This window comes from Leopardus geoffroyi, chromosome C1 (assembly GCF_018350155.1).
Source record: "Leopardus geoffroyi isolate Oge1 chromosome C1, O.geoffroyi_Oge1_pat1.0, whole genome shotgun sequence".
Lineage (NCBI taxonomy): Eukaryota > Metazoa > Chordata > Mammalia > Carnivora > Felidae > Leopardus > Leopardus geoffroyi.
The window spans coordinates 103342769-103357841 of record NC_059328.1 but is presented as its reverse complement, the minus strand read 5'-3'; the positions used below and the strand labels follow the sequence as shown (position 1 = coordinate 103357841).

Sequence of the window (15073 nt, the reverse complement as noted above, 5' to 3'; positions counted from 1 at the left end):
AGGCTCTATCAGTGCAGAGTCTGACACAGGGCTTGAATGCACAAACTGTGAGATAATGACCTAAGTCAAGATCAAGAGCCAGACACTTAACTAAGTCATCCAGAAGCCCTCCACAATAATTTTATTATATATTAAACAGGATACCCAGGTAATAACTTACATTCCCTGTGGGAGGCCGGACCCCGGTGCCAGGCTGAGACCGGGTTGAGCAACGGCTCCCTGTTGACTCAGCCAACCCGGTGGTTCCCCCTCCCATTCCCCCACTTGCAAAGGCATACGAAAGCCTAGTCAAGGCTGAGAAAGCTAATTCCTGAAGCCTGTGGTCTGTGGGTGTTGGCAGTAATGTTACCCCCCTTTCTACCCCGGGTCAAATAGAAACAAACATGGGAACTGTGTTTTGCTAGCAATTTATCAACAGGACCTTGCCGTGACCCGTTTAGAAAGTTCACAATATACACGAAACTAAATGTTTTGGCTGGCAGCGATCATGCGAAACCTGTTTATTCTTAGAATGGCCTGACCCATAAGAGTCTTGATATAAAAGATTGTGTACAGCAACAATAAAGCCGTCACTTGGGCCATCAGCCCAGGGGACCCTCCTGTTCCCAAACTGGCTTCTCTTTTCTTTCTTACATTCCCCTACCCTCAGGACCCTGATCTCGGTGTTTGTTGCGCTGGTCGCAACAATTCCCTATTGTTTATACAGAAAAAAAAAATTCCTTTCGCTTAGCTGATATGTGGGATCTCTATAATTTCATCTTCTCTACTGCTCCTGAACAAATGCTCAAATGTTGAGTTGAATGTTACCAGACACTGAAAGTTCTTTTTTAGCAAGCATTTTCAAATCACTCAACATTTCTGCAACTCACATTTCTTCCAGTACCCATAATTTTAAATCACATCGCCAGTGGGAATGTGTGTGTTTATTTCTGCCCATGTGTCTCTACCCAGCTGTCAATCCTTGTGTGACACACCTCTCTCCTTACTTTCAATCTTCCTTTGGTTCAGGCTAATGGTCTTTCACTACTTTCCTCTGTAATATCCCCACACCCCAGATTACTCTTCATGGACCTGATGGACTGCTAAAAAGGCTTAAGCAACGTAATGGCCAAGGGATGTCACCTCTGTAGTCCATGTAGTCTTGGAGAATATCCAACATCTGGGTCATTTGGGAGAAAAGTAAAACTCGATGGCCCCTGGCAAGAAAGAGAAAAGGAAAGGCTGCCAACTCTAGGTATTTAAGGTGAGTTTCCCTCAGGTGAAACCTACCAAAGAATACAATTACCAAAGGGGAAATATAAATATCATAATCATTTACAGAGACTTCCTCAGACATGCTAAATGTTCCACATAAATAGCTCCACATGTAGTCATATCCTGCAGAGCACAAGTTCTCAAACTGGAGTGGGGATATTCCCAGGAGCAAATGTCAATGCACTAGAGGCTATAGAAAGTCCTAGTATAACCAAGAAACCTCTTTCTAGAATGTCAATTTACTAATGGAAAGAAAAATACGCTTTCTTTTTAACAGAAAAATAAAGAAAGATATAGGAAGAATAAAATGCAAAATTCAAATGCACAAAAGCCCAAATCAGAAACCCCAAAGAACTTGGGGTCAGCCATCCATAGCCATTCTCTACTTAGGGAGTATAAAATCACTAGCCTCTCATTTCCAGCTATATTAGTTGAAAAGTCTGCAAAGTATCACTTTAGAGAAGCAAGGGGCAGGTGGCATCTCATATCCCCTACAATACATTAAAAAAACTTATTTATGTACAGGGAGAAGAGAGGAAAAGAAAAGGAAAAATGAATTAAGTCAAGAATGAAGATGAGCCTACAGTCCTATGTTATCAGGTATTATTTAAGTTTTCATAAAGAAATACGGCACTATCAAAACAAGAGTCTCATTAGGAAAACTAATTTAATCTGAGCTTGCGATGCATACAAAGGAGCAATTATGAAGAACCCTTTCAAGACTCTAGCCCCAAATAATTGGAAAGGACATTGAACCTGAAGCCAAGGGCCTCAATTCTAATCCCATCTCTGTCATTTGCTGGCTGTGTGACTTTAGACAAGTCATGACCACTCTGGGCCTGTTTTATCACCTGTGAAATGAAAAGGTTGGATAGAAGATGTTTATGGGTCCTCCTCTACCTCAAACACACTTATAGTAGATATATCACAGCCAATAAAATACAGTAAGACATGCAATTATTTGATTTGCACATTCCTAACGTTGGGTGATTTCGCCAAATCTGAGGTTTTGAGGTTAGTTCAGGCCCACTTGGGGCAGTTGTCCCATAGGGACAACTTAGAAACCCTTGGGAAGCTAGGCTTTTTCTAGACTCCTCTGTCCTACTGGAGACCAGAAGGATCAGGTAGAGGCTGGCCACCAGCCTACTGAACACTTAGCTGAACATTTTAAGGCTCCAGAAGTGACTTAGTCTTCTGCTACCCAATTCACGTCTCTGGGAAAGAATCCCCCAAGTTCGCCCTGAACCAAATGCCACAGGCTAACCAAAGTGAAGATTTACTAAGCCTTCATTAGGTGCCAATTAATGCAAGGTACCAGCAAGTAATTAAAAAAGAAATGCTTGATGTTATCTCTTTGTGGAACTAAACAATATAGCTGGAGTGATAAGATTAATACCAATTAACCAGACAACAGATTAAGGCAGTGCATTGCCAAGCGCTAGATTAGGATCCTAGGTGCTATAGGAATTCAGGAAAAGGAAGGATGATTATGGAGGGGATGGGGTGGGATGGGGATGGCTGTGGGTGTAGTTGGCAAGAAGATGGAACCAGAATCGGGGTCTTAAAAAAAAGGAAAACTGGAATTAGTCTCAAGAAATCAATGAGTTGTTCATTATTCTGGTTTTAAAAATCACCAGCTCAGGGGCGCCTGGGTGGCGCAGTCGGTTAAGCGTCCGACTTCAGCCAGGTCACGATCTCGCGGTCCGTGAGTTCGAGCCCCGCGTCGGGCTCTGGGCTGATGGCTCAGAGCCTGGAGCCTGTTTCCGATTCTGTGTCTCCCTCTCTCTCTGCCCCTCCCCCGTTCATGCTCTGTCTCTCTCTGTCCCAAAAATAAAAATAAACGTTGAAAAAAAAAAATTTTTTTTAAAAAAATAAAAAAATAAAAATCACCAGCTCAGAGCAGAAAATGTAAACCAACCACCTACCTGGAATACAGGAATGCCAGGAGCTTATCCAGCAGATGAAGTTTCCCACTGGCCTCAATCAGGTGGTCTCCAATTTCAAAAGGCTCTGGTTCCACACCTGAAAAATGTGCCCCCAGTCAGGGCAGACTCCTTGAGTAGAGAAGCCAAAGGCAAGGCTACAGCAAGAGGCCAAGCTCCTTCTGATAATGGGCCCAAGTCTCATCTCTCTTTGAGGCATTTTATAATTATGTGTTTGCATGATAATCTCAGTGCTGCTTACCATCAGTCACAGAGCCAATACCCCCAATGTGACAAAAAATGTCCATTCAAGGAACAAGCCCACTCTTTAGGAAAAGGAGGCACAGGGACATGCTAAAGTCCAGAGAATTGAAAATTTGAGACTGTCGCTTGAGAAAAAAAATCAAGAAATACAGCTTAGATGTATAAACTAGTAATTCTCAAGCTGGGCGATGGCAGTCAGAATAACCTAGAGGGTTTCTTTCAAAATCTACAAGTTCCCAATGCCCCCCTGCCTTAAAAAAAGATTCTGAAACGCACCTGATTAAGACTCTGCAATTCATAGTACTACCTGGCAAACACTCCCTTAAAAGAACTGCAGCAAACCCTCCACATTGGTCCTACCCATTCTAGTGCTCCCAAGGCCGCAAAAGTCCTGGAAGCGTCCCAAAGGCTACCTGTCAGAATGACTCAAAAAAGCCCTACTCTGAATGAAAATGAAAATACTACATATTGAGATGTGCGGTGTGTAGCTAAAACAGCATTTAGAGGGAAATTTGCAGACATCTCTAAGGTACAGGGAAAGCAGCAAAGGAGGCTGAGAAGGAGTGGATACAAGCAAATGGAGAAGTAATAGAAAGCATTCCAAAAGCCAAAGGAAGAAAGTGTTTCAAGAAGGAAGTGATCAACTGTGTCAAAGGTTTTAAGAGGTTAATTAAAATGCGAATGGACAACCATTGAAGGTATCACTGGTAAACTTGCAAAGTTCAATGGTGATGATGAAAGACTGGCCATGGAGTGGGTTTAAGACAACGGGACATCTAAACACGAAGACATGATCCTTAAATCCAGATGAGACAACCCATAAAACAACTGGCCTTGATTCTTCAAAACTGAAATTTTATGAAAGACCAAAAAAGGCAAAAAAAAAAAAAAAAAAAAAAAAAAAAGCAAAGGAGACAGCCAAATATAATTCAGGATCTGTGGCTGGATCTTGAATTTGAAAAGAAAAATCAAAGCCATGGGGAAGACATTAAGGGGACAAATGAAGAAAGTTGAATATGAACAGTATACTAAATTACACCAACATAGAAAAATTAGAAAGAAAATGGGGAGAACACTAGACAGTAAATATGGGCAATTCTTTTCAAGAATTTTGCTATGATGTTGGCCACAGAAATATTCATGAAAAGCAATGTGAGAAAAAAGGGCACTGTCTCACCATCAAACAAATACGGGTGATCCACACACTTCCGAAGCTGGGACAAGACATTCTGAAGTTTAACTTTCTTTGCTGTTTCATTTTCAAATGCAGCTGTAAACAGAGACACAGGGAGAAATGGACTTTTGAACAAAAACAAAAAAACTCAAAAACTCTACGTTTCCATAAATAACCTTATTTATTTCAGTATATATCTCTCAAACCTATAATAACCTCCTAAATTTCACCGAATTGCATTAAGAATTAGCAGCATATTGGGGCACCTGAGTGGCTCAGTCAGTTGAATATCCAACTCTTGATTTCAGCTCATGTCATGATCCCAGGGTCATGGGATCAAGCCTACATTGGGCTCTACGCTGACCATGGGGCATGCTTAAGATTTTCTCTCCCTCCCCCTCTGTCCCTCTCCCCAATGCATGCATGCTCTCTCTAAAAAAAATGCAAAGCGACAGACTCCGTTTCCACTCCCAACTCCTCCCAGTGAATCTTATTCAACAAAAAAGGTGTGCAAATGTTAAATATGTGACAGGGTGGAAAGATGAAAAGTGTGACTGGTATACCTAGAATGTTTGCTTAACTAACTGCTACACAGTATGGACAATTGGATGGGGGAAGAAAAGGAAATTTCACCAGTGCAACAACCAGTAAAGTCTGCGTTATAGTAAAGATACCCCACACAGTTTCACTGCAGCTGACTGAACGATATTCAGAATACAAAATCCCATCCCATATTGCTATAGGAAGCATGCGTGATAATAAAATATTCCCCTCCATGAAAATCACATCCTGAGTTTCTAAGCAGTCAAGTGCCCTCTGATTACCTAAGTCTTTCATCAGAATGGCCTTGTAGTATTTTTTCTGCAATGCTGACAGGCCATGGTATATCACCACCTCTGTCTTCTTGGGAAGCTCTGTAGCTACCTCGGCTTTCACTCGCCTCAGCAGAAATGGCTGCAAGAGCTTGTGTAGTTCATTTGCTGTGTAAGGAAAGAAACCAACAACACAAGAAGTGTAGGACAAAATTTTTATACCAATTCCACATGCTAGACCAGTCTTGTCATTTTTCATAATACAGGTGAGCCTTGAACAACGTGGGTTTGAACTACGCAGGTTGACTTAAGTGTAGATTTTTTTTCCCCCAACAAATACACTATGGTACTGTAAATGTATTTTCTCTTCCTTAGGATTTTCTTAACATTTCTTTCCTCTGGCTCACTTGATTGTACGAATACAACATACAATACATGTAATGCACAAAATATGTCTTAACTGTTTACATTATCGGTAAGGCATCCAGTCAACGGCAGGCTATTAGCAGTTAAATTTGGGAAGTCAAAAAGTTATAGCAGATTTTCAACCATGGGAGGGCAGTCAGCACCCTATCCCTGTACTGAAGGATCAACTGTGTTTCTTTCTTCACCGGGTTCTTTTTCCCATTTCCTTCTGAAACTATTCCTGGCTCTCAACTCAAGAACTAGGAACACTCAAAGAACTGGAATTTTATTAATAATCTCATTTGCATGGAGTTGTACTGTTTCCAGGATACTTCTGCACTTAATTTGATTGACTAGCATAAGGGTTTAGAAGTAAGTGTAGGACAAGGACTATTGTCCCCATTTTTATAGCTACGTTAAGCAAGGCTCTGTGAAATTAAGCACACTTATCCACAGTCACACAGCTGGATGTTAATGTTGCATTCAAACTTAGTTCTTTTCACTTCAACGCCCCTGCTCCTTCCCCAGGGGTCATGAACTTCAAAAACTAGCCTGAGCTGGCATTCTGCTCCATGTCGGGTTGCCAGGTACAGCAAACAAGATACAAGAATGCAGTGAAATATAAACTCCACATAAACAACAGACACTTTTTTAACAGGAGTATGTCCCATGTAATATTTGACGGGCTGTCGTGTGTTTTATCCGGACCCTAAACATGGGGGCAACGAGAGCAGGCTTGCAGGATGGGCAATCTTCAGCTTGCAGGATGGGCAAGGTGTGAGAAGCCCTTCCAAATCCTACTCACCCAGGACATGCACACCCACTGGCAGGCCTGCCTAGCATTGGTGTTGAACACTCGTCCTGGGATAATACTACAGGGACAGAGAATTCTATGAGGCAGAAGGGCAAGGGTGCAAGAGGCAGACCGCAACTGGCAGCTGTACAAACAAGGATGCTTCCTGCTTCACTCCCACCATGCATCCATCCCAGACTTCTGATTTTGGTGCACAGCGAACAGAAACACCAGTGCTGTGGAATGCTGAAGAGTAGTTCGGGACTCTGGCACCCCATATACTTTTCTGCCTCAGGAAATAGCATAGAAAGTTAACAGATTACAAAATTATAGAAATGACAGGTGAGGGGAAAAAAAAGTCTGCAAACCAGCAGACACTTTCCATTTCTTCCAAAAATGACCCATGAAGCCCCGCTGTAGAATCACATAACAAACAAATAAGAATCATGAATAGCAGACAACTGGGAATGACATGAGGGGATCTAGCACCACCTTAGTTTTGGGTGGCTCTTTCTCCCTAGAAGGTGTCGTCTGGTTATCAATTCTCTTTCTTTTCTATCTATAACCAGTGTCTATTATGCACCAGGCCAGTTTCTGGGCCCAGACCTCTTGGCATGATTTGTAGGAAGGGAACTTGCCTGACTCGGACTCTTTCTCGATATCCTGGTAACGCTGAACAAAATCTCCCACCTGCTCCTTGGGAAAGACATCAGGCTCCACAAAACTGAGGAGGGAGTAGAGCTCTTGGAGGCTATTCTGGATGGGAGTTCCAGTCAACAGGAGACTGAAGACTACTGAGAACTCAAATACATAAAATAAAAATTAAAAATCCATAACCTCGGAAAGCAAGAGGTTACCCATAAAAACCTTTACATGAGTTACCCATGAAAACCTTTACAGAGAGAGGCATGATTTAATGGGGTGACAATGAAGACATGAGAGGACTCAGGTTCAAGTTGTATGCCAGCTGTTTGATGGTAGGAATAATACCTCTTCAGTTTCAACTGTAAGAAGGGGATAATAATCCTGGGAAGGAGAAACTGTTACAAGGAGGTGAGTAAAATCACTATGTGAACTCTGAAGTACTACATGAATATTCAATATGATTATTATTGTTCAATCTTTGTGAGAATTCAAGCAGTATGTTACTACCCACATGGTGAGTCTATTGAGACTTCAGAAGCACATGGTATATACTCAAGAGTTTGAAAAAGCTATAGCATCAGGCCCACCACTACAAGCAGGAAGCAAAAAGATCTAGACTAAAAGAATGTCCTTTTGTAAAACTTTAGTGTATCACATCCAAAACATCAAGACTTCTGGATGTTTCTGAGCCTCATACAGCATAAAATGAAAGAAAGTCTTTAAATTTTGAGCAGGTGATGAGAACACCAAGAGTAAGAGAATAATGAAATAAAAGGTTAGGAAAAACAGTAACAGATACTAGGTTAAGCAAAAGACAAGCTCTAAATTGACATTTATAAGAACTTATACCATTTGAGTTAAATAATGAAAGCCATATCTTATATATTTCATTTAAAAAAATGAAATACAGTGTGTGTATATGTACATATATACCCTTATGTATATAGACATACTTATTAAATATAAAAATACAGTATATTTTGATTTCTAGAATAACTATGCATACTTATATGTTTAGGTGTTCATATGCACAGCAAAGGATATGGAAGCAGATATGTCAAATGTTAATGTATGCAGGGGAGTAAATTATTAATGGCTTTTATTTATTTTTTAATGTTTTTTTATTTATTTTTAAGATAGAGACAGAGCATGAGCAGGGGAGGGGCAGAGAGAGAGGGAGACACAGAAACTGAAGCAGACTCCAGGCTCTGAGCTATAAGCACACCCAACCGACTGAGCCACCCAGGCGCCCCTAACGGCTTTTATTTTTATTCTTGTGTTTCTGTATTTAGATTTGGGAAAGGGTCATAAGATGATACAGCATTGTAGTAAGGTAACAAATGAAATGCAATTAAAACTGATTTGAGAATATCATTACTATTTTTTTTTTTTTTTTGCAATCTCTTTTATTTTTTTCTTTTTAAATCGTCTAATCAATGTCCATCCACTCATGCCTGCTCTGCTTGTAGGACAATGTTTTCATAGTACTTCAAGTATGGGAACTGGTCAGAAATAAATGCTTCCAATAACCAACTCAAATTTTTATAATATGTGTTCACCAAGCAAAGAGCTGGGGTGACCGAAAAAGATGAGGGCTGCCGGTCACTACAGTCAACTTAGACTGTCACATGAGCTCACGTACTTATTCAAAGTAGTGTCCATTTTATCACTGGGTGAAAAAAATCCGGAGCTGATCTCATTGTATACAGTATTTTATAAACTTTTCTACATAATCTTCCACAGCAGCCTTACTCTGTCGAGGTACCATACTTACTTTGTGAATGTTCTTTGTAAACGTAAACGAGGTGTAGCATAAATTGTAGAACCAACTCCCTATGTTTCAATACAAACTGCTTCCAACTTTCACAAACAAGCTGAAAACAGTATTAGCCCACCTCTCAGCCCTATCAATAAATGCATTTCTCTCCAACCAACAAGTCATCTGCGATTCAAACCTCACCTAAAAAGGAATGCTTAGATGACACACAAAATTTCCTCACATAATCCCTGAGCCTTAGTTTCCTTATGAACAAGGAAAGGCTCTGGGGCCAGCAACAGAACTTAGTTTCCCCACTCCAAACCTGGGGCTCCTTTACTACACCCACTTCTCCTCTCCCATTATATTTTAGTAAACTGGCATGGTAGTTTATGACGCAGTGTCTTATAGAGTAAGGTGCCAGAATATGACAATCCTTTGGGAAAAAGATACTGTTTAGAGTCCCAAAATGAAGGCAAACACCGAGCAGAGTCAGCCCCACCAGGGGATAGCAATCTCTGAGACTGGACCAATAACAGTGACCATATCTTCATCAAAATATCAAAAACTCCAACTTTTAGCCATTAAATACAGAATTCAGATCACCTCTAATCTTATTATCTGATTGGTTATAGGACAGGGACCAAACTTCAGTGATGGTCACAGGAATTCACACATGCGGTCTCATGAATAAGCCTTTATGAGGTCAGCAAACAGAAAGGCACTTCTTACTCACAAGCTGTTCCACTGGCTCCTCAGAAAAGAGGGCAAGGCTAGGGCTACACTGACATTTCTCATTTCTCACTGTGCCAGAATGATGGCAAAGACCAAGAGAAGGGAAGGAGATCAAGGGTGTCACACTCAAAAGTATGACAAAGACAAGAGAGACTGCAGCTAATAGTCAATGGCATGCAATGGTCTCTTTATGACTCCATGTGAACTGTCAAATTTTTTAAGATGGTAAATGGGGGGAAGGGTACAATATGTCAGATATAACTGCTATTGCAGACAGAAGAGTTATAATAAGATTAATTTTAAAGAACTACCCCTTTGAAGAAGATCAAAAGAGAGCTGAAACATTTCTAAAACTACTATGTATTTTACTGGGATAGCATCTTATTACCTGATAACCAGATTTCAGTACACGTTATTTCCTGTGTAAAAGATGAGAGGAAGGAGCAGTGAGGCCATATAAGTACTACCTCTGTCACTCATGAAATGTTTATTTAGCCCTAGAGAAATCGGGACTGAAAAAAAAAAAATGTTTCAACCTAACTAACTCTACACAGACCTAAAATAGTATTTTTCAAAAGGAGATTATACAAAAACTAAGACTATCCTGTGAGTTTACCTCTGAAAGTGTCTTATGCAGCAAGGAGCTTTGGTTTTTCAACCTGTGAGCTTCATCCACAACAAGAACACTCCAAGGGAAGCTGTGAGAGAAAAATCCAAGCTTTCAGTTTTGTGTAAAAACTCCAACATATATCTTATAGCCAAAAAGTCTTACCATAAAAATAACTATTGTTGGCAAGACTAATATTAAGTCCATTCTATTAGAAATACACTCAAGTTTCTTTCTTATCTGAAAGCCTGCCATGTACATGAGACAACATCTGGATAAGGCAGTAAATTTAAGGGAATTTTTTTCCCAAGACAGGAAAGACCTGTGCATAAAGGCAGAAAAGAAGGAGCTGGAGACAGAAAGCAAAAGGAAACATTTATGACCACCGACTATGTGCCAGACACTGTGCTTGGAGCTTTATGTCTGTTATTTAATCCAAAGGAATATGGTGAGTAGACATTATTGTGCTCATTTTACCAACAAGGAGACTAAAGCTCAGAAAGATTAGGTAACTAGGTCAAGGTCATAAAGCTAGAATGCAGTGGAGCTGAGATTTAAACCCAGAAGAAAAATTATGAGAAATTGGTGTCACAGTAGCTTAAAAAGCGTAATTTTAAAAAATGGGGAAGCAGTGAATAAGATCAAATGTTACAGACGTCCAGGAAGATACATCTGTTGGATATACTAGTATGGAGATCTTTGGTGGCTACTTCCAAAGCACATTTTGTAGCATAGTAAATTACAACAACAATTTCTCAAGACCTGAGCCAAAATCAAGAGTCAGAGGATTAACTGACTGAGCCACCCAGGTGCTCCAAGATGTTTATTTTTTTTGAGATGCTCTTCAAAAGTCTCCACATGGGGCACCTAAGTGGCCCAGTCGGTTTAGTGTTGGACTCCTGATTTCAGCTCAGGTCATGATCTCGTGGTTCATGAAACTGAACTCAATATTAGGCTCCATGCTGACAGCACACAGAGCCTACTTCTGATTCTCTCTCTCTATCCCTCCCCCACTCGCTCTGTCTCAAAATAAATAAAATTTTTTAAAGAGGGGCGCCTGGGTGGCTCAGTCAGTTAAGCATCGGACTTCGGCTCAGATCACGGTATCATGGATCGTGGGTTTGAGTCCTGCATTGGGCTCTGTGCTCACAGCTCAAAGGCTGGAGCCTGCTTCGGATTCTGTGTCTCCCTCTTTCTCTCTGCCCCTTGTCCACTCATGCTCTCTCTCAAAAATAAACATTAAAAAAAAAAAATTAAAAGAAAAAGTCTCCACAACACCAAGTGGTACATTTGGATGTCTCTTTGCCATTATTAGCAATGTGGCCTCAGCTGAGTTACCTAATCTCTTGCTTTCTTCATTTAGAAGATCTATACTTGCCTACTAGGCTTTTCATGAAGGTCACCTAGCATACTTTAAGTAATCAAAAACATATATGTAACAGGGTGCCTGGGTGGTTAAGTTGATTAAGTGTCTGACTTCAGCTCAGGTCATGATCTCAGTTCATGAGTTCAAACCCCGCGTCGGGCTCTGTGCTGACAGCTTAGAGCCTGGAGCCTGCTTCAGATTCTGTGTCTCCCTTCTCTCTCTGCCCCTCCCCTGTTCACACTCTGTCTCTCTCTCAAAAATGAATGAACTTAAAAAAAAAAAAAACCATTTGTGTCCCAATTTTCTCGCCTTTTGAGACTTCCCACATCCTGCCTTGTACTATGAATATCTGTATAGTGCCTCTCCCTCTACTGGAGTCTATGTCCTCTTAGGGAGCTCTACAGTTTACTTTCCTGGCACTGCTGGTAACTCCCAAACAGTGTCTTTCCAGAGAAGAGATCTTCAACAAATATTACGTTAGATACTAATTATAGAAAAAAGAAAAAGAGAGGGAAGCCTATTTTCTTCTTAAAAAAAAAAAAAAAAAAAAAAAAAAAAGTTTATTTATTTATTTAGAGAGAGAGCGTGCAGGGGAAGGAGAGAGAAAGGAGGGGAGAGAGAGAGAATCCCAAGTAGACTCCGCACCGTCAGCATAGAGTCCGATGCGGAGCTCGAAATCACGAACTTTGAGATCATGACCTGAGCTGAAATCAAGAGTTGGACGCTCAACCGACTAAGCCACTCAGGCACCCCAAGCCTATTTTCTTCTTAACAAGAGTAAGATAACATGCTTACTTAAAGGAAACTTATGGGTTGGAAGTCATGAAATCTACGACTGGGCCTTCAGTATCTCAAAATAAGATGAAAACAGAAATCCAACTCAGAAGAAGCTAGATGAGAACATTTAAAATATTGAAGCACTTTGAAAACAGAAGCTTCTCCCCACCTAACCACACCAAAACTATGCATGCTTTGGAGAATGAAACCCTGTCAACGTACCTTTTCTTATGTACCTAAAGTCTAGCTAGTGTTGAATTTACATTGTAACTGTAGTCTCAACCGTATACTGCAACACATCACCCATGGTATTAGGTGGTATGGAAGAATTAAATCTAAGCTTCCTATGCATCATGAGCTGATGTGAAAGCCTGAAAGCCAACTAATTAAAAGTATATTTAAAACTCCCTTCCTAAAAAGTTAATTTCATAGCACTGACTGCTACTTTAAGATACTTCCAGGAAAAGGCTCAAATAATTCACCTCCTATATTGCAGTAAAATCTCTAAATAGCAGTCCTGAAAGGTATCTGCGCAGTCTGCAAAGTAAAGAATCTAGTATTTATTAACCACCCATCACAGACACCTTATTTAATCCTCACAACAGCCATCCAAAGTAGAGATTATCCTCCTTTTACCAACAAAGAAGCTGAGGTTCACTAAGGTTAAGTAACCCAGGGACACACAGCTAATGAGTAAGGGCTAGACTGCAGGACTACTCTATGCCACACCTATCTGTAAGTAAGACTCATGGAAGACATACCAGGAAGATGTGCCAGACATGACATGAAAGATAAAGTACTAAAACGTAAAGGAAAGACGTGACTCTCATGATATATTCAACAGTTTCTGAAGTACCGCAACATACTCACGATTTTAGAAATGATGAATCTTTCAAGCAAATCTGAAAAATTAAGGAAAAAGACATATTATAAAGGCTAGTATTAATACAACTGATATTAATAAACTAGTTTCTTGTTAGCTAAATCTTATACTTTAGGGGAGTTAAATCTTAATCATTCACTAAGTAAAAAAAAGTTGTGAGCATAACTTCTAAGTAGCACTATCTTGAAAAAAACAAAAACTAGGCAGGAGTAAGTGGAAGGTCTTGCCTTCACTTTAAGACTAAAAACTTCAAATAAGACTGGAACTGAGTACCCTCTACTCTCGTCCTGCAGTAACAGGCAACCCCTCAGCCCACAAAACCCTCTCCCCTGCCTGCCTCCTCCTTCCTCCTATTCACTGGCCAACAGGCAGCTCAAATGCCACCCCCTTCACCGGGGCACCTTTGCTCTTGCCACACCAGGAAAGAAGAGACATTCAGCGAATTTGGAACACAGTAGTCCTTCACTTCCTTTGGTCACAATCCCTCTCTGACAATCTAATGAAAGTAGACTTCTCTCCCAGAAAAATGCATGCTCTCCAAAAAAATTAAACCTAATTCCAGTAGATTCTCCAACTTCTACGGTCCCAAGGTTAAGAGTTCTTGATAGAAATAAATTCAAACCTCATAGGTAGTTAGCAGCACATGAAAACGTGACTCTTGTTTCAGGTCTTGCTGTAGCTGGGCTCTCTCCTCCTTGTCACCTGCATATGTTACACAGGAAAGCCCTGGAGCAAATCTGGATCCAAGAAAAGAGGTAGATGAACACCAATGTACAGCCAAAGGGAAGGGTGTGCATATCTAGAAAATTACATTTCATGGAAGGATTACTGACATGCAGACTTCAAGATGTCCTGCAACCAGAAAGAGTCCTGAACTCTGAAATCTTATCTATGGTAACAGGTAAACCTATAGGTAAGTTTCTGTGTGAACAGACGGAAGGATCAGATGAACATCTACAAGGGCCTTGTGCTAATTCTAAAGAGAAAACTATTTTTTTCCATGTTGGTTACTTCCTATGTCACTGTGAAAAAGATAGTTTCTCCTTTAGTTCAGCAAAATTTACTGAGTACCGTTCTGTGTTGTTACTGAGTAACAGTAACACCCACTTAATCCTCCCCCCATCAGATTCTGTCTCTACCTTTATTGCTCAGGTCAGAGTATTCTGGAAGAAATAAAATCACTGCTTAGGACAATATGTTGCTGTATCACATTTCACTATCACCAGAAAAAAAAAAAATCATACTCAATGTAAAAAACAAAATTTCAGCTACATCTACTCTGTACCTCTCCATCTCTTCTGTCCAGTTGCTCAAAACAGACAAGGGGCAAAGAATCAGAAATGGTCCTTCATCATTTAATCTTCCTGCCAAGTAAATGAAGAGAGCAATAGTCTGGAATACACAAAAAGAAGGCAATTTTTATAACATTTATTACTTTTCCGTGAGAAACAACCACAAAGTCCCCACAACCTTGTAGGGAACACAAACTCTTACAGAAGACTTGGTGTACAAAACAATAATGTACAATCTTCCACACAATGGGAGAGTCATCCAATCCTAGAGTGAAATCCTTTGAGCGTAAATATAATTGCCAAAGAAATTCATGGTACTCAATTACATCAATAGTTAACAAGCAATGAAGCTCAGTATTTATGTAATTAACCCTGCAATGCAAAGGGA

General features: G+C 40.3%; 1 protein-coding gene across 4 annotated transcripts in view; it reads right to left on the bottom strand.

Moving 5' to 3' along the window:
* CHD1L (chromodomain helicase DNA binding protein 1 like) overlaps positions 1–15073 on the bottom strand; it is a 60462-nt gene that overhangs the window by 28441 nt on the left and 16948 nt on the right. For all 4 annotated transcript variants that reach the window (XR_006712708.1, XM_045478877.1, XM_045478879.1 and 1 more), the window contains 9 exons: positions 14679–14785; positions 14016–14130; positions 13381–13412; positions 10377–10458; positions 7263–7425; positions 5439–5594; positions 4618–4710; positions 3180–3276; positions 1123–1196 (listed from right to left, as the gene is read on the bottom strand). Coding sequence is in view for 3 of the 4 variants with exons in the window: in XM_045478877.1 (XP_045334833.1) it covers positions 1123–1196; positions 3180–3276; positions 4618–4710; positions 5439–5594; positions 7263–7425; positions 10377–10458; positions 13381–13412; positions 14016–14130; positions 14679–14785 (919 nt within the window). In the remaining variant the exon portion in view is untranslated. The remainder of the gene's footprint in view (positions 1–1122; positions 1197–3179; positions 3277–4617; positions 4711–5438; positions 5595–7262; positions 7426–10376; positions 10459–13380; positions 13413–14015; positions 14131–14678; positions 14786–15073) is intronic.